At 46.9% G+C, this 19,863-nt stretch overlaps 1 protein-coding gene across 1 annotated transcript in view; it reads right to left on the bottom strand.

Moving 5' to 3' along the window:
• Nucleotides 1–15,572: 15,572 nt before the first annotated feature.
• LOC146209533 (uncharacterized) overlaps nt 15,573–19,863 on the bottom strand; it is a 53,778-nt gene continuing 49,487 nt past the window's right edge. The window contains exon 3 of the mRNA XM_084580405.1: nt 15,573–16,300. Within this exon, the coding sequence (XP_084436531.1) occupies nt 15,573–16,265 (693 nt within the window). The 5' untranslated portion in view covers nt 16,266–16,300. The remainder of the gene's footprint in view (nt 16,301–19,863) is intronic.

Genomic DNA, 19,863 nt, shown 5'->3' with positions numbered 1-19,863 from the left:
ACAAACATTTATTGGTCAAAAAGGGGTGGATGGATCTATGAACATCCAGCTCTTACAGATACTGGGTGGGGTCCCTAGTACGGGACCCCAGTGGCGTCGGCCGCTGCCCGGGCACGCTCGACCATGGCCTTTTGGGCCAGCAGGTCATAGCAGCCGAGCAGGGTCGCCTCCCAGTCCTCCCGAGTAGGGTTGGGATGAGGAGGAATAGCTGGGTTGGATGGGCAAGCCCACACCATGTGGTAGATGTCCGAAGACTTCTCCGCACAGTGCGGACAACTGCCCGTGAAGGAGGGATTAAAATGTTTTAGTGCTACCGGGCACAGCAGAATGTTGGTATAAAGACGGAGTAGAAGCCGCTCCTCCGTCTTAGATAGACCTTTACTCGAGCGAGGGTAAAGGATATGACAAGATTGATAATAAAGAACAATGTCTTTAAAAGAATACGCGGGTTCGAATTAGAGATCCTGATCGTGGCGATTCCATGGTGTACTTTTTGAAATTTTTCCTTGTTAAAGGGTACTGGCAAGCACCCTTAGAGGAAGATTCGAGCCCGAAAACAGCGTTGTCGACCCAATCCGGTCATTACGAGTTCGTTTACATGCCCTTCGACAGTAAGACAGCATCAGCTATCTTTACACGTGTCGTGCGTAGGAAATTCTGTTGCAGGACATAGACATTGCTGTTCATTGCATGAACGATGTTCTTGTAGGGACCTCTTTCTGGGAAAAACATATTCGGACATTATACAGGCTGTTTAACAGGCTGCGCGAGGCTGGCCTCACTATCAAACCTCAGAACAGTGATACCGGGGCCATAAATGAATCTTTTCTTGTGCACCATCTTGAAGAAGGGACAATCTGGCCGTTGGAAATTGCGGTAGAATAGCTTGTCAGCCTCCCGCTTCTGAAGACCAAGAAGCAAGTGCGTTCATTCTTATAGCTGATCGGATAGTACCGTGATTTCAGTTCTGGCTATGCCGATCAACGTTACTAGAACAAACTAGTAAGGTTACTGCCGACAAAGTCCAAGTGGAAATGACACGCAAAAATGAACCCAAAGTTGTCTCCTGGGCACCACAGATGCAAGCCGCTTTTGACGACCTCAAGAAGGCACTAACTTCTAGACACGTGTTAAGAGCTCCAGTTCTTAGTAAGCAGTTTGTGGTTCGACATATGCTTGGAAGTTTAGCATAGGCGCTGTTTTTTTAAAGGAACATGAAGGCGTTCTCCACCCGGTGTCATACGCGAGCAGACAATTGTTACCTCGCGAATCCTGCTATTAAGCGATCGAACGATAGTGTTTGGTGACAGTCTGGGCTGTGGGAAAATTCCACATATTCCTGTATGGAACGCGTATCGTAATTCGGACTAACCCCAACCCTTTGCAGTATCCGACGAAAGCGAAACACGTAAACAGCAGGGTACTTGCTGGAGCCTAAATTTACAAGAATATACCATTCTGTACAGTACATGAAGGGGTCGGAAAACGTAGGCGATGTCTGCATGAGTCGTTTGTAAAATGCCTGAGGCTGATGCCTAAACAATTATATTATCCGTGGTTTACAATAATTATCTGTACAATGTAGCGTTGTAATTCGTATATACTGGGTTTCTCTTTCCTCAGTTGTCATAATGTATAATTTTTGATGTCGGCAGCACAAATATGTGTGGATCTATTTCTGGTTATTTGAAGGCTTTTGTAAAAAGTATAGTCAAGTGGACTCTAGTTGGGCCACAGGATCGTAATGAAGCGGGTTTCGTGCTAATGGCTACTTCCCATGTTTCTTACCGAAGTTTCGCAGTGTGTTGTGCAACTGGTGTGCGGCATTGAACCTGTCTCCTTCACTTGAGAAGTGTGGTATGATGCGCACGACGTCAGTTTTCTCTGGAACATTAGCTGTGCTTTAGCTTGTGGTCAAACATGGAGTTATGCGGGGAGCTATCTGCATGGCTGCGATTAGGTTCGGCTTGAACGTTTGCACATAGTTTACTCTATGGTTACAGCGTTATTTATGCCATATGGGACACTTTTGACTACTAAAGTGCGTTAAGGCGAAAGCGTCGGTGAAGCGGTGGACGTAAATCATACACTATGGAACCTATTTCTCACTATTTTCAGTCCTACCTTCCTCATTTTCCTTACGAATTGTAACAGACACTGCCTCTTTTCTTTACTGTGAACAAATTTGAAACGCCACTGATGGCTGCTGCACTGTCTGCTTCCATATGCTGTGTGATGTGGCGAATGTATGGCGCCGTACGGACACTGGGATTGAATGCCCGGCGGGTTTAACTTTGCCTGGTGACGTCATCACCAGCCGTGGCGTCATTATCGATGTGAGGTCATTATGTCAGCCCTTCTGGTAATTAGACATGGCCGGGTGTGACGTAATGATGACGGCACATCCAATCATGACGTCACTATAAGATGACATCATAGCCAAACGTCATTAGTCATGGCTAATGAGAAATTAGTACTAGTTAGTGACTAGTTAGTCCCAATTCAATCAAAACCAGTCCAATGTAATATAGTCCAATCCAAGCCTGTCCAATGCTGAGTACATCTTGCCTGAAATGCGCCGCTTATCATTACCACTACTATCATCCTCACGCTAGAGAAGGGATTCTGTGTATTTCATGAGTAGAGCGCTCGGCTGGGGATCCGAGAGGTTCTCGTTGGAGACGTTTTTGTTTTCATCAGGAGATTGGCCTAGCGGTGTTAATCAGTTCTGCTGCATCGCCAGCTGTGGCGGTTGCTAGTTAACGGTTCAAGTTCAGCACGACCACGGGCAAGGTGCGACAACGACAAGAGTGCTATCACGGCGAAAACGGATCCCGGAAACCGCCAACATATCTAGATATCCGTCTTCGCCGTGATCACACTTTTGTCGTGGTCGCGCTAAACTTAAACCATTGCCTAGCAACCGCCACAGTTCGCGGCGCCGCACTACTTAGTCACACCTCTGGGCCGGTCTCCTCATGAAAACAAAAAAGTCTCCACCGAGAATCAAACCTCCATCCTTGGATCTCTAGCCAAACCCCCCCGCCCCCCCATTTCCGGATATCCGCCTCACTATTAACAACGTTCCCGTGCCTACGATCGACACTAGCCGAATTCTTGGCCTCTACCTCCAAACAAACGGAGCAAACACCAACCCAATACAACGCGTGCTTCGATGCACACAGCAGACAGCCCATCTCATACGGCGCGTTGCCAACAAGTAGGCAGGCATGAAGGAGGTCAATCGTTTTTCTCTCTTTCAAGTATTTGTCGTAAGTCGTATTGTACACTGCTCCATATTTACGCCTCACGTTCACAGAGAAGCACCGCCTGGATTGACTTATCCGCAGCGGGGTCAAAACAGCCCTTGGTCTTCCTCTCTCTACTCCCAACGACAAGCTCCTCACCCTTGGTGTCTCCAACACAGTTGACGAGCTCGTTGAGGCGACCCGCCTAGCTCAGTGCCGACGCCTCTTACTAATTTCCGCAGGTCGCTGTATCCCTGAACTTCGCATCGCTCCCCTCCGTCCGCTATTCTCGGTGATCAATCTCCCACCTTACATTACGGCCAACATCAAGACTCTCTCTCTCCCTCGCAACATGCATCTAACTCACCATCAAGATCGCAGAGAAGCTCGGGCCGCGTCACGATAGCAGCGATATGCTGACCGACGTGACGTAGTTTACGCATACGCGGCAGATCATCCTATTCAGACTGCTGCAACAGCGGTTGCCACAGATGAGAACGTGACTCTTATGCCTCCTGCTCCTTACGCACTTCCCATATCACTACAGCGGAGGAAGTAGCTATTGCTCTCGCGCTCTCCACTTCTGAAGCTAAAGTGGTCATAAGTGACTCACAGCATGCCGTTCTTAATTTTAATCATGACCGTATTTCAGTCGAAGCATTTTGAATATTCATATCAAGTCCTCCTAAACACCAGATCCTCCTGCTATTGGCCTCGAGATCGAGCAGAATCGCCACCTTGCGGCTCAGCGGCGAAACCTACTCAGTGTGGATGCGTCTTCGCGTCGCGTGCCAGCCCGCAGTGATTTACGCGCACGCATGCGTCGTGTACAGGAGTGTTTTTGTTTGTTTCGTGGTTCCTGTGAGCTTTTGCTTACCTATATGCCTCTTGCAAAATAAATATGAGCAGTCTATAACCCCACACTTTATTAAAAATATATATATACTAGTCCGTATTGAGCATGTCATGCTTGGATAAGGACATCATCCATCGCGGTCTTCGGCGCTTGAGATCCTTTGACATGCAATGTCTCAAACAAAGTGGTACTGTTGTTACCGCCGTTTCAATGCAAAACAGGTCGTTGTCGTCAATAAAAGTTAATGGAAACGCTCAGAAATCGCATATTCCCGTTTCTGTTCGGAATACCGCAGCTACTAAAACATATGCCACCGCAGACTGCTTCATATAGCAGAATGCAGTTTGAACAGACCACTGTATGCCTACTATGCCGTCTGTATGCACGATAGAGTTGTGTGAGTACTTTTGTTTTGCATTTAAACCTCTGTCGTGATGTCTCAATGGTAAGGGCGCTCGACTGCTGATTTCGAGAACGGGGGATTCAATCACAACCGTTTCGAAAGACGTTCCTCTGCTGTGGGATTTTACTGCACAATAAACAATCCCACGAGGTAAATGTGGTGTTTGTAATAAAAAAAAAAACGACACCAAAACCATCCTCTGCAATTATCCGTCATAGCCGATACCGCTTTCATGCGTTAAACCCGGGCCAATATGCATTTCTTTTCTTTTCTTTTCTTTTCTTTTGTTAAATTGGTTCACAGGAAGGGAAAGGCGCAGTAACTGTCACACTTGCTCTGTGGACACCCGAACCGCGCCTTAAGGGAAGGGAGGAAGGTGGGAATGAAAGTGGAAAGAGAGAAAGAGGAGCCGTAGTGGAGGGCTACGGAGTAATTTCGACCACCTGGGGATCTTTAACGTGCGCTGACATCGCACAGCACACGACGCCTCTTCGTTTCGCCTCCATCGAAACGCAGCCGCCGCGGTCGGGTTCGAACCCGGGAACTCCGGCACAGTAGTCGGGCGTCTTACCACTGCACCACCGAAGGCTTCTGTGCATCCGTAAAAGTTTTAGTGAGCACATTTTGCTTTAGAGAAATGCTCGAATGTTTAGGAAACATATTCCCTGCACCTAATTGTTACCCTAAATATTACATAATACACCTAGATCAATGTACTTTACAGGTAGCCTATTATAATCATTATAATCCCTTTTCGTCCAAGTGGTGTCTTCCAAGCAAACTTGTCATTTCTGACAAGGGGAGTAAAACAGCTTCATGCGGGCTTAAATATCGGTGTTTAGTTCGGGAATAAATACATTTTTATAGTCGCATGATAAGATGACCTCCATTTCTTTCGGAATAACTTTATATCCGGCATCTGTTTTGGAAGCAACCCTAATATTTTACTTCGCATAAGATTTAGTCACTGCTAAATAATTAGTGATAAAAAAATTTCCAACCTGTAAAATTGCTTCCCAGAACATGACAGTGCCCATGCGCAGTTTTTAACGATGTCTTCGCAGCGAGTAATTCGTAGCTTGCACTTTAACGTTACTGAAAATTAATCGCAGATTATTGTAAATTGTGTCGAGTGTGTAAAAGTTCTCTCACACGGTGAAATTTATTCACGCGGCAAAACAAAATAATTACACTACTAATTTACCGTTATATATTAACATCACACACATTAGAAATCCCTTATACTTTCCTCGGTTTCAGGAAATCATTTACAGTTAGTGGCGCATGCAGTAATACACTATCACATTCTATGACAGTGGCCGCAAAAAGCATCTCGGCAAATTCAATCCACTCAGCGCTGTACACGTAAACAATCAGCTTTCCTGTGCGGCGAGGTTTCCTGTATAGTGTCGGCATGATCTCATTTTTGGGGAATACTTGTGCGTGGTTGTTTGGGCCAGAGTTGATGCGCACTCAGTCTAAAGCAACTCGCCAGGTAGTGCGCTGCCAGTGCTACCTTTAACCTGCTTAATCCTCGAGTCAAGTACGATTAATGAACCAGGCTTTCTCGATTCAATCTAAAGTACTGCAGGTCAGAGCACGAACCTTGTATATGCGTGGGCTTGACACTAATTTCGCCGGTCACTCGCATGAGACACGCGCAAACTGTTTAAAAGTCGATAATAAAAACAAAGCTGTCATTAGGCAGGCCTAAGCATTAGGCGCGTTAGTGCGCTATAGCGCAAGAGACGTGCAAATATAAATCTAGAAGACTGGTGGTCGCGTGCTTTGTTTTCCTAAAATCCGCTCTTTTTCTGCTGCATTGGCGAAGTCCTTAGATTTTTTCTGCAATATTGCAGACATACTTCAGAAGACACGTTTTCATCGCCAACAAACCTGCCGTAAACTCGGAAGCAGACCTACGCAGCGTGCGTTTCTGCGAGCGCCGCCGGCTGCCGATCCACACTATCGGAGTGACGGTGGCGCCACCTCTAAGCCGATCTCGCGGCGAATAGGCTCCGGCCCACATGGGTCTCAATGGTAATGAAGGAGCACATGAGCTAGCTCGAGGGCTAATTTCCGAGCAGCTTATCATGCCGCCCCCAATATGCTCACCTTGGTCTGGAAGGACGCCATAATCATTTTACGCGACCTGCGCCAACACTATCGTTTTTCTCGCTAACTCTATCCAGGTCCGCTCCAAACTCTTACAAAGCCAGAGGCCTACATGTGGCGCCAACTCCAGAGGGACACTTTCCCAATCCCAAAAGATTTCATATTTCCTTAAAGGTTTATGCCGATGTGTAAACACTGCAATATCCCAGACGTTCTCCTTCATAAGGTCTGGACTTGTCCACTACAACACATGCCAACACACAAACATCATACCTGGGAGGCTTGTCTGCGCAGCTCAACCTTGGACGACCAACGAGCTCTCATCGGTCTCGCTCTAGAGGCTGCCAGGTTAGGAGCCTTGGCCGACTGCTAGATCTGGCCTTCTGCCCCTTGACTGTTTTAACAAATGTTTACCAACCAAAACATCACAGTGAAGAGGCAAAGCGGCTGGCATAGTGTACCTCTCACCAAAAACTTTGTTAATGGGGGCATATGTGAGGTGCTGCGCGGTGAAAGGCTGGATTTGGTGGTGCGCTGACGGCGGAGCGAAGCTGGTGTGAGTTTACGCGCGAGTGCCGAGAACAAAGCGCGTTCCGGGCACAAGGAGCGGAGAGGTGACCTGTTGGAAAACCGAGATATCAAGGAACTGAGGGAGAAGAAAAAAGGAGGGGAATTAAATCGTAGAGGTTAACGGATATCCGGTTTGTGCGGCGAAGAGGCTTCTCTGACCACCATTGCAACGCTGGCCTAATTAAGCCTGCAGCATCACAAAATGCCATCGACGGGTTTGGCGCAGGTCTCAGATTTGGGTACCCTGCCACTTCCAAGTTCCTGGGGCAACCGACGTAAGTGCATAGGTCTCATCTGCGTCCTCTCTGCACCTGCTTTTATCTGGCTCTTCGCAGAGCATTCTTGAACGGTGCACCGCCGACGCGATGCAGCTCACTCAATCGCGTCCGCCCTGGGTACAAGACATTCCTGCTTTTCTTGGACATTATTCATACGGTGAACGCTTTAAAGTTACTTGCACTGGTGTACAAGTTTTGTTTGTGTTTTTCTGTAAGTGTGATTTCCTAATGGCGTCCTAGCTTTAAATTATAAAAACAGCTGCGTTTTTGTTTCATATCTTTGTGATATTGTTCGAATCTGCTCGCGCAGTGCTCGCCTCTTGCATTTCGAGACGCGTTCATTCATTTATTTATTTAAAACTTTATTGCCGCCGATACAGAAGGTTCCCCTACTCCCCCACCCAGGAACGCAGACCCAAATAGGGGGCTAGGACTCCGCGACTAGAAGCGTGCCAGGATACATTGATTCTTCGCAGCCTCAGCCGCCAGGCGGACGACTTCTTTTTCGGTCTCAAATGTTTCGCTTTGGAGATGGAATTCCCAAGCTTCCGTGTCATGAATGTTGGCCACTGCTCCAGGCGAAAAGGGGCAATGCCAGATTATGTGAACTAGTGTACCTCTGTCCGCCGTGTTTACAGTTTTCGTGTTGTCGGTCATCTACTTTTAAATGGTGCAGCCATACCGGGTTGGGGTCACTTCCGGCCTGTAGTCTGCGAAGACTTTTGGTCTCTTCGTTGTTTAGCTCTTTATGTGGAGAGGAGAATGTTTTTTCTGATTCCGATTCCGAGGGAAGGTGTTTAGAAGAAGACGACGCTGTAAACAACATTACGCCAGTTCGTCGCGAATTTATAAACGCGTCCCTGTTTAGTTTGTAGTATTCACAGATCTTGTGGTAGGTGTTTAACCTCTCCGAGATCTGTGAATACTACAAACTAAACAGGGACGCGTACATAAATTCGCGACGAACTGACGTAATGTTGTTTACAACGTCGTCTTCCTCTAAACACCTTCCCTCGGAATCGAGAATTCGACCTTACTTTCTCGGACCGTTTTTACATAGCTGGCCTAAAGGATTGGAGAATTTTCTTGTATACATCGCGGATTTCACCCATCCACTGATCAGTGGACTGCTTTATTTTTTTTTGGACGAGGGCTTGTACAACCGTTTCTTTCGACGATACGATTTTCATTTTTGTCTATTTCCTCCCGTGTTAGCTACGTCTTCTTTGCCTTATGGTGCTCCATTCAAGTACCCGTCGTTGTTTGATGGCTTGCCTAATTTCATAATTCACCAGCTTCGTAGCTTCCTGTTACCGTAAAAGGGATTTGCTACTTTTATATCTTTAATTTTCTTACTTATAAGTTGTTCTCTCTGATTACAATCCCACTCTGCTATCGGACGCTCTTCTACATCTTCACAAATACGGACTGCTATAAGCGCTATTTGTTCGTCGTTTAGGTGTGAGGTTGCTGTTTGTCTTTTCTGCATTTATGTATTAAATAGCGCCCCTAACTACCGAATAAAACATTTATGATCATTTCCCAGACTGTTGTGACCCTCCTCGTCATTTCAATCTTCGCGAGCTTGCTATAAATTTCCTGCGACGTTGGTCAATAGTCAATGGTCGTCTTACTGTTCTGAAATTTTCACGTGATTTGCCCATCGCATTTAGTTTCGGTGTTTACAATAAGTTTAACAATGTCGCTCACAGAAGTGTACATTATTGTACCGTTGCGCTCAGTGTATCTATTCAAATCCTCGATGTAGCTTGCCGTTGATGTCTCCCAATAGCCTAATATCGACATCATCTACAAACCGGCTTTCACCTTGACTGAAATAGTTAACCAGATCCTTGCTTTCCTGCCTGCCTTTGTCGCCTGTCCCTAAATAAATGACCGATAGCCATATCCTTCTCGCGGTATTTGTCCCTGATATTAAAATATTCTTTGCTGAGTTATTCCATTCTTTGCGAATTTGTTCCTTGGTGTGTCAGCATACCTATACCTCCCACCTAATATTTCGCTAGAATGTGGCAGGGTCCTCTGAATGACGCCGCATGACGATACATAGCAGAAATAGTCTTAAAATTGCGAAGAGCGCTATCAAAGCCCGCTGTTTGCGTCGCTCCTGTGGCTTCTGTGGAAGAGTCACCTAGTTTTTACCGTATCCCGATGGTCGTGTGCGTATCCTTTTATTTTGGCATTTGTTATGGCGGATAATTATTGGGTTATAGCGGTCATGCATTATTCAGCCCGATGAGATAAGGCATGAGCTAGTTTAATTTTTGTTCCTCCAAAGGTTCTGGGAGCAATAAATAAAGAGAAACGCTTCTGCGGCGGGAATGGATTAAAGCCACGTTTTTGAGCACGTTCAAATCTACTTCTTAAAACATAATTCTTACTGTTAATGTTTACAAATTGGCACTATTACTTGGCAAATTACTAAAAAATATTCCACAAAAATACGCCGCAGAAGGCAGGGCGTAACCTTTTCGCTGTCCTGTGGTCACCGAACCGCGCCACCAAAAGGGTGCTGTCAGACACTGCTCCGTAGTGTTGAGCGAATTGCCACCCTAAAAAATCCAATATCTCATTGTTGGTGCATTTTGCGAACAGGTTGCCCACTTTTTGAAGAAAGAGCAAATTGGTCGTAGTAACAACATCTTCCTGAATAAGCACGGGATTTAGTGCTGTAGTATGCTGCAGTTCTTTAAGCCATTGCGATGAGCTTACGCCGGGCGCGTAAACTTCAAGTTCGCTCATTGGGAACATGGCCGGGCCCGTGGAAGATGCCAGCATTGCCAAGTGTAGTGTGTCTAGAATGTCGCCCTCGATGTCGGCGGCCGTAAGCGCTCGCTCCCTGGTGGCTGCTGTAGTGTCGCCGAAAAGAGCCTTGTAGAAACCCATCCAGTACTTGAAGTACGCGTCTTTTCCATCTCTCATTACTGCGCGGTGCATGAGGCGGTAGCGGGCGATGAGAGGAGCCGGCGTTAGCACGATGTTTCGCCTGCCTCTGTACGTACCTTTACTAAGAGAGAAGACTCTCAGCTTGAACCAGAAGGCTGCCTGCCATTTGTAGGCGAGACTCAGGAGAACGCGAAGTGCGTCAATGCCTTGTTCTGGTGGATTCGGCCAAATTAGGCTAATGTTGTTAAGAAAGTTCCGGAAACTCTTCAGGTCGCTACCGTACGTCGAAGAATCACTCATGCACGACGCAAACATAGCTAATGCCTTATTGAAGACGGGAAAAGATGTAGATCCTTCCAGAATATCTTTCTTAATGTCGAGGAGTCAAGCGAACACCATGTCGTCCATGGCGGATTTATCAATATCAGTTATTTCTTCCCTTTCTTTTGGTGGCGCCCAGTTGAAGCAGACGTGGGCACTGAAGTCATGACAGGGGTCGATCTTCAAGCCTCGCGTCTCTTTCAGAAGGCTTCCATGTAAGAGGCAGTCATCTGTAACACAGAAGCTTTTCTTCTTTTCCGGCTTGGAAATGTGAACAAGTAAGAAGAGGGCGACGACGACAAAGAACATGGTCGCTAAAGCAACGAAGACCGTTAAGAACTCATTCTTCAGGAGAAGGCTTGGGCTGCTGCTGAAGGTCTCACGAGGGCTTCTCACCTGACGATGAAAAAAAGAAATACATTACTGCACCACCTTGCCTAAATGTTTGTTCTTCTAAGTGCATTACTGTATTTTAAGGGCTTTGTCATGTAAATAGTAAACGTCATTATGCGTCCTTGCGAACATTTTAATGACGAAACGTCATCTAGGTTAAATATTCAAAGCTCAGATCTGGTCGAAAATTAAGACATTGACTGTTCGGGGCCACTGCGGGTGCCTCGTGCGCTCCTATGGTGTTTGTACAAGTTTCTTGAGGGGCCTTTTGTTTAAGCTTATTGTTTAATGTCTAAGGTTGAATCTCTGTCAGTCATCTAGACCATGCCTTCGCGGCGTACTCTAGGGACATTATTTAGAACTCGTTTTTGCATTCTGGATGCAAAGTTTAGCGTTTTCTAACTGTCCTTCTGAAGGTTCCTTTCTCTCATATGAATGTACTACAGGTTGTGGCATGTCCTTCACAAGAGCATATGTATGCGACTCCAGGTCGAAGGCTCGTTGTCTTTGTGTGGTTCTTCGACCTTTATCAAGAGCGAAGGTGTTTGCGGTGGTTTGTCGACAGTAGCCATACCAGGCCAACTACATAGCAAATTCACCTGGCTAAACCCGGTAATTTACCCTACCTTGTGCTAAATGTGGTAACTTATCCCCGAGAAGTTCGTGTCGTCTTGTAATGAAATATGTGTTAGACAAAAGAATGTTTTTTGACTCCACACAACTGAATTTCATCCGTGCACCTGTTTCCCCACCCCCGACCCCTCTCCACTTCTCTTCCATTTGTTTGGAGCCAAGTAAGTTATTTCTGGAGGACATTGGGTATCTTGCCTTCCTATTATATAGCATTTATTGCCTGCTTTTTGTGGAACGAAAATCAAACACGTGCTAAAAATTTATTGATTTCTAAAAAAAATTGGCAAGATTTCTAAGAAATCTATTAATCGAATCGGATAAATTTCTCAAAAGTGTTCAGCTCGTGCAATAAATATGAGCTTCCATTCAGCGTCGCCATCAATTCGTTGTTATCAATAACTAACACTAAGTAAGTTCCGGTTGAGTACGGTGTCCCGTAGGGCGCAATGCTTGGAACAACACAACAACCTTCTTCCTACACTAGCAACAACCACTCTTCTTTTTCTTCGTTGTCTATTTTGTCTTCTGTCCGCACGAGGCAACGGAGGCGGCTCAGCTGCAGAGCCAGTAGCAGGCCCTTGCATTTCCGTTTACTTCTTCCTACAGTCGCTACAACAACTCTTCTTTTTATTCGTTGTCTGTTTTCTCTTCCGTCCGCAAGAGGCAGCGGAGGTGGATGAGATACAGAGCCAGTAGCATTCCCGTACATTTTGCTTTCCTTCTTCTATGGTCTCAACAACAAAGCTGACATCGCACGGCACATGGACGCCACTTCGTTTCGCCTCCATCGAAACGCAGCCGCCGGCGGACGGGATCGAACCCGGACAATCCGGCCCAGTAGTCAGGCGTCTTGGCACTGCACCACTGCGGAAGATATGTTTTTCACGTGCCCGCCCTGGCTGTGAGGATGATTGACCACTACAGTTGGACAGGGTGCCGGACACCGCATGAGGCATCAAACGCGTTCGTTTTAAAATTACGTTTACCCGGCCGCGGTGCTCCAATGGTTAAGATGCCCGACTATTGTAGCGGAATACTCTGATTCGATTCGGAACGAGCTCTGCCGGGGTGGCGCAGTGGGCATAGCGCTCGACTACTTTGCCCAAGGAAGCGGGATCGAATCCGGGCCTCGGTGGCTGCGTTTTCATGGAGGCGAAACGGAGTGGCGTCCTTGTACTGTGCGATGTCAGTGCACGTTAAAGAACCCCGGGTGGTCGAAATTTCCCGAGTCCTCCATTACGGCGTCTCTCATAGCCTGAGTCATTTCGGACGTTAAAGCCCCGCCGGGGTGGTGCAGTGTAAGACGCCCGACTACTGTGCCGGAGTACCCGGGTTCGAACCCGACCTCGGAGGCTGCGTTTCGATGGAGGCGAAACGAAGAGGCGTCCGTGTGCTGTGCCATGTCAGCGCACGTTAAAGATCCCCAGGTGGTCGAAATTACTCCGTAGCCCTCCACTACGGCTCCTCTTTCTCTCTTTCCACTTTCACTCCCACTCTCCTCCCTCCCCTTACGGCGCGGTTGCGGTGTCCACAGAAAACAAGTGAGACAGTTACCGTGCCTTTCCCTTCCTACAAATAAATCAGTTTCGGACGTTAAACCCCACAATTCGGAACGCCGGCGGCTGCGCTTCGAAGGAGGAGAAATGAAGAGGCTTCCAGGTGCTATTCGATGTGAGCGCATTTTAAGGATTCCTAAGTGGTCGAAATTACTTCGTAGCCCTGCACTAGGTCTCCTCTTATTCCCATCTTCCTCCCCTCCCTTACTCATGAGGTGCCCGCAGAAGCGTGACAGATAGGGCACCTTTCCTTTCCTGTGAATGAATTATTATTGTTAATAAAAATTAAAAAAAACAGCGGAAAAAAAATCGGTTGTTAGAACTAAGAACAAACAAACAAAACAAACTCAAGGAACACCTTTCTGTGGCAATGAAACTAAGGCTACGGAGGCGGGGCTTTCCTACCAGTGTTACTACGGCATGTTGTTCTAAGTACCTCTCCTCAGCTGCGGTTTCGGCATCGCGTATGACGTACACTGTAAAAAACAGACGCGCGTTACGAATGTGCGCGGGAGGAGGTGGTGAAGGGTGGCTGTTCCTGGCCCTACGGGGCTGGTACCGTAGGTCAACGCCGATTGCGACGGGGGCCGTCATTGTACCGCCAGCACTTAGGTGGTGGACGACAGTTATGGCGACATGAGTCTTTTTCTCCCTCTTCTTTTTCTTTCTTCTCTACTTTCTCTCTTCTGTCCGCACGAGGCAGCGGAGGTGGCTCAGCTACAGAGCCAGTAGCAGGCCTGTGCATTTTCTTTTCCTTCTTCCTATACAGCCACAACAACAACAACGAACGTGCACAATAATTGGCGGAGAATAGCTGCAGACGCACCCCACCTGGCCCCGCGTACACTGCTTGCGCTTTGCCAGGTTGTCTCCATGCCGCGCAACCATCAACATGAACGCTGCGTATTTTACTCCCGCTGTATTGGCTAATACTGTAGTATACGCCTGATAAGGTTAATAGTTCCGTAATTGTATAGCAATCCAAAGCATCACCTGCGAAATTCCTTAAGGCACTATAGAAGCGAGCTGGTGCGTTTCGGCTTCACAGCTTCCACCACATTGCCACAGAAAGTTTCCCTGAGTATAGGTTCAAGCCATGCTTAGATCCCCACAATGTTTAAAATGTTATATAGGAAAGTTAAAGCATAGTACCTCAAACACTCCTCAGTGTACGCATGAAGACCGCCGTTTCCATAGGGAAAATTTTTGAGGTCAAAGTAAGAAGTGAAGGTCACTGCGAAAAAAAGCGGAGTTGAAATACAACGTTGCACTACGAATAGCGGTGCTGCCGCTCCAATAAACCGGAGGCTGAGGAGTTCCATATAATTTTTTTCTTCTCCATAACCGACGACCCGTCTGCTTTTTGCCAGGTTGAACACGGCACCTGTGCTGACACTAAAATACCAATAATTTTTCTAATCGTTTTCAAGTTCTAACGACGCCGTCAAGTGCCACACTGTTCAGATGTTGTTGATACCTTTATTTCCGCGAATGCTAGCCGAATGATGCCCGCCGGGGTGGTGCAGTGGTAAGACGCCCGACTACTGTGCCGGAGTTCCCGGGTTCGAACCCGACCGCGGCGGCTGCGTTTCGATGGAGGCGAAACGAAGAGGCGTCGTGTGCTGTGCGATGTCAGCGCACGTTAAAGATCTCCAGGTGGTCGAAATTACTCCGTAGCCCTTCACTACGGCTCCTCTTTCTCTCTTTCCACTTTCATTCCTACCTTCCTCCCTTCCCTTACGGCGCGGTTCGGGTGTCCACAGAGCAAGTGTGACAGTTACTGCGCCTTTCCCTTCCTGTGAACCAATTTAATTTAATTTAATTTAGCCGAATGGTGCGAGAATACCTGCGGTGCTTAAAACCTGACTTCGAAAACTGCTGCGTAAGCTACATGCGGCGTTCTGATTCTCACAGTAAGAAAGGTTAAGATATTCGTTTGGTTTGGGTCAGTAGTAGTAGACAGATTTAGTACATCCAACTTTTATGGTCAAGTGGCATGCGTCGTATTTATAGTACAGCCTATGATGTATTGGCGGTTTATATTATAATGCCTAAAGAGAGCAGAAACGTTATTTTACGAATAGACTACGTGTGAAATTAACGTTGCTGCACTGCAGTATTTAAATCTAAGTCTTGCTCTGAAGTGTACTGGAAATGGCGCTGTAACGGGCTTTGCAGCGATCTAAACTTCTTCATGATAAACTTGTCACGACGTTGCCTACGTAAAAGCAGACGTGGATACTTTTCTACCAGTACTCGAGTATAGAACAGACGCCGATATGAAACGTCAAATCAGCAACTCAGCACATCCTTCAAGTCAAAGTCCCTGAGCCCTCGCAAGGTGGGGCTCAGCATTGTGTTCTTCGGTTTCGCCCCGATGTCCTTGATCCCAGCGCCCGACTCCTGTGCAGGTGCAATATTCTGAACAGGTAGGGCGACCTTCAGGTCGTCAGGAGCGGCATTTGCGCTCTGCGGGTAAACCACCTTAGCCTTGACCTGGTTGTCTACGGTGGACGTCGCTCCAGGAGCGCGAGGAGGCTTGACTGAGGTTGCCGCGGCAAGCACGTTTTTCTCCTTCGCCTCTTCACCCCAGGGAGCGCCACTTCCGCCCGAGGCCCGGCCGACGGCCGTCTGGAGGATGGGGTCGTGCGAAGAGTCTTTGTCTTGAGCTTTTTGAGATGGAGGAGTCTCAACGACGCGTTGAAGAGACGGCGCTTTGGCACTCTCAGTGTCGCTGGGCTTTGCGGGCATTGAAGCAGGGTAGCCTGACGACTCTTTTTCCTCCTTATTGGTCACGCCCTTAAGGCGGTTAGTGGAGGTGCCGGCCAACGAGCGCCATTGGCGGATATGTCCTTGGGATTCGTCCTTGGGCGTTACGGTGACTGGCGTACTGCGTTTCTTCCGAAAGGACACCTTGGACGCCTCTCCCTCCTGCTTTGAAGAGCGGTGGGGCTTGCCTGGAGAGCCCTCGGGTGCTGAAGACATCGCTTGACGAGGGTGTTGTGCCTTTATGGTCGAACCTTCAAGCAACAGAGATAGGAAGGTATAATTCAGCAAGCTGCTGCGAGGCTTTCCTACACCAGGATTGGCACCTCCTATACACAAGTATTGCTGAAATATGGAGCTGTAAGCTATCATTTGTAAATATAAAATGTGTGCTGTACGATGTCCGTGCACGTTAAAGATCCCCAGGTGGTCGAAATTACTCCGTAGCCCTCTACTACGGCTCCTCTTTCTCTCTTTACACTTTCACTAACACCTTCCTCCCTTCTATTACGGAGCGGTTCAGGTGTTCACAGAGCATGTGTAACAGATACTGCGCCTTTCCCTTCCTGTGCACCAATGAAAAAAATAATTTTGCCTGGGTAGCACTGCATCATGGCAAAGAATGTATTTCGTCACAAGCAGAAACATGCGTAAAACATGGAGAATCGACTTGAAGGGCTTCTCAAGCGGAATGATGTTCCTTTTTTCACGTGTGCCGCGCACTCCGTTGCTTCGTCACTTCCATATCGAGCTGGCCATGTTGCAATGAGCGCAGCTTCGACGCCTAAACTATGACAATGGAAAGAACGTGATGAAGCGGTTGTACACAGCACCTCAGGGGATCTGATCGCGCCTGCCATTCGTAAATGCATAAATATATGGCATCAGTCTTGAACTGAGCTCTGACAAAGAAGCTCGTAGATAGTAAATAGATAATCTTGACAGCAGCTGTTCAGCGGAAACGCGTTGGGCGTCTCAGACGCGCAGTGCCTAGACATTCCAGGCTGTTTTGTACAGCAACACTTCACGTTATGTGTTAGCTTGCGTCTGTACTGTTGTGAGTATATGTGTGAGATTGCAGAAACAGTTAATGGAGCAGGCGCCATTTCAGAACTGTGTGCAAAATTGAATAACTTACGGAGGTTTTTACAAAAGAACCTAAACTATCATTGGACTGCTGAGAAATACACCATTGCAGCCATACAGTAAATTAGGAAACTGCAGCAGATTTGAGCCGGCATTTTAGTTTATATACAGCTCGGAAGTTGGGCGCAAGTGCAAGTTAGTGAGTAGTGAGGAGTTTACGCGCGAAAGAATCCACAAGTAGAGACCACAGAAAGGGGGGGGGGGAGCATTACGCCTTCGAATGGAACCTAACTGTGCAAATTATGTGCTATTTTTCACATCTGCGGCGCCAGGATAATCGATGTGTTGATGAAAAATGTTGTGACATTTTGCTTGACCTCTCAGAACGATATTGCTGCCTATTTATGTTTCGACAATGTTTCAACTCTATCCTACGCCATCTATCACCTCGTATAGTATATCAATTACGTAACTAACGCGAATCATAAAAAAGTGAGGCGGAGAAAATTGGCCTCTCGAAAAGATTTAATGAGTTCCGGCGTGCTAGAGCTTTATTTTAATATTTAGACTAAGCTGGTAGTGGTGGTGGCTGCTACTGCAACAACAGGAAAACATTTTTTTTCACACGATTGCTTCGTGTTTGGCGGAATGCGAATTCTTTCCCAGGTTCTAAGAACCTACACGTAGAAGAGGACGCATCGAAAGACTGCAGAGATCGCGGTAGCTTATCAGTGACATGGTGCAGGGCAGGATGATCCTGTTTTCGCTACATCAGCTTACGTGCGTAAAAGACTAAGTGCTTTGATGTAAACGATGAAGATAGTAGGAGCCACTCATACAGAACGTTGCTATGCAAATCAGCCTAATCATTGCGTATGACATATCTAACTAGACTTTTCAAGAACCGCTACAGCCACACTTAACCAGGACCACAATTTTTTAGCCCCATAAATATATGCGGGGCTCAAGTAATTTTTGGTACACAGCGAAGGCACCCTTTTTGTTGCCGCAGTGTGTCGGCAAATACAGCTCAAACGCATTATTTTTTCTTTACGATGCAGAATGCCCTCAAGTTTTTTACGCAAAAGACTGGTGGTAAGTGGACATTCTTACCACCAGTGCTTCGTTTATTTGTTGCAAATAGAGAAAGACGTTGTCGCTGCAAAGTGGCTTGAATTGCCTAGCTCGCGTGGTCATGCGGTCTTGTACTTCTCTCCACCGTCGCTGTGTCTGTTCCGAGTCTAATCATAAACGAGGTCGGCCTCGTGCAGGCTTGCTTGCAGACGGTTCACTGTCTGTCTGTGGACACCTCATGAGGCGGAGGAATTCTCTGGTCGGGTTTACAGGGCTTAACTTCACAAAGCGACTCAGGTTATGAGGGACGCCGTAATGGAGGTGGCGAAATGTTTTACCATGTGGTGTTCTCTAAGATGCACTGATATTGTACAATATGCGGGCGCGTTGATTATCGCTTCCACCGAAAGCGACCTCCACGGCCGGGATTCGGTGTTGCATCCTCGGGCTCAGCATTTGAGCGCCAGGCATAGGAATTCTGCGACCAGTCATATTTTATTGATAAAAGAAAAACTAGCTCATGCTGCACTGAATGAGAGCGCTTTGCTTGAAAATGTTTTACACGTCGTTAGTTCCAGCAGCAGGTACTTTCACCAGTACATATCAGTAGCAACCCTGAACACCCTCCGTATAAACGCACCACAACGTGTATATATAGGGTGGTGCTGTAGAGTACGAAAACTTTCCGCTTCCGCTTGTAGTGGTGCAACGCTTTGATGTCTGAAAATGATGATGGTTTGGCTGGAACTCGTACCACCGAAACACAGACTGAATGAGACTTAAACCATAGTCGGGTTACAATTTTTTAAATATACACGTAACGTCAGAAAACCTGAAACATGTCATAAGTGCCCTCGTTAAGCCTTCTGCGAGTGTAATGTTTCACATTTAGACAACTCTCAGGTAGTGTAGCCTACTTTTTTGATAATACCTATGAAAATTGTCTAACCTTACGATTTAAAGAAACAGCTTAACGGGAAAATGTTCTGCGCTAGCACCGAGTTGCTATGCCTATCATATAATGAGGGTGTAACTTTGATTGCCACGAAAAAAAAATGAAGGCGAAAGACGAGTTGCAAATTTATTATGTTCCGCGATGCTTCCATGAAGCTAGAAACGTTTGTATAAAGCGCTTTAATCTAGTTCTTGCCATGTCACCCTCTCTTGCCTTGTAAACATGCGATGTCATGGACTTCTAGGTATGTCGTCGACCGACGACGGGCGTGGTGCCGAGCTAATTGTGTTAGGCCATATTTACTGCGCATCAGTAGCTAGCGTGAAACCCGTCCAAGCTGCACCCAAGAAAAGTGCTGAATAACTTCTTTGAAGCAAGAATTTCACTATCACCTGCAGCGCACGCGCTTATGAATGTGGATATTTGTTGCAGAGAATTTGAGCGTATAATTTATAGCATGGACCGACGAATGAATGCTGGTTTACTGTGGCAGCTGATTCACTTATCCACTTTGAAATGACTTTGCTCTAGACACTTGTTGCATCTACTGCTCACCTTTAGGCTTCTACGCCCTCGTGTGAATTGCGTAGAGGTTCCGAAGTGATTGATCTACTGGCAGTGATTCGTTGCAGCCGTTACAGAGGCACGGGATGACGCTATAAAGTAAGTTAGAAATTGTAATTTTTGCAGCGCAACATTTAC

This window comes from Amblyomma maculatum, chromosome 1, assembly GCF_055883805.1.
Source record: "Amblyomma maculatum isolate TAMU_Amacu chromosome 1, ASM5588380v1, whole genome shotgun sequence".
In the NCBI taxonomy this organism is placed as follows: Eukaryota; Metazoa; Arthropoda; class Arachnida; order Ixodida; family Ixodidae; genus Amblyomma; species Amblyomma maculatum.
Note: the sequence above shows the minus strand (reverse complement) of the source record. Positions and strands in the feature narration are given on the sequence as shown.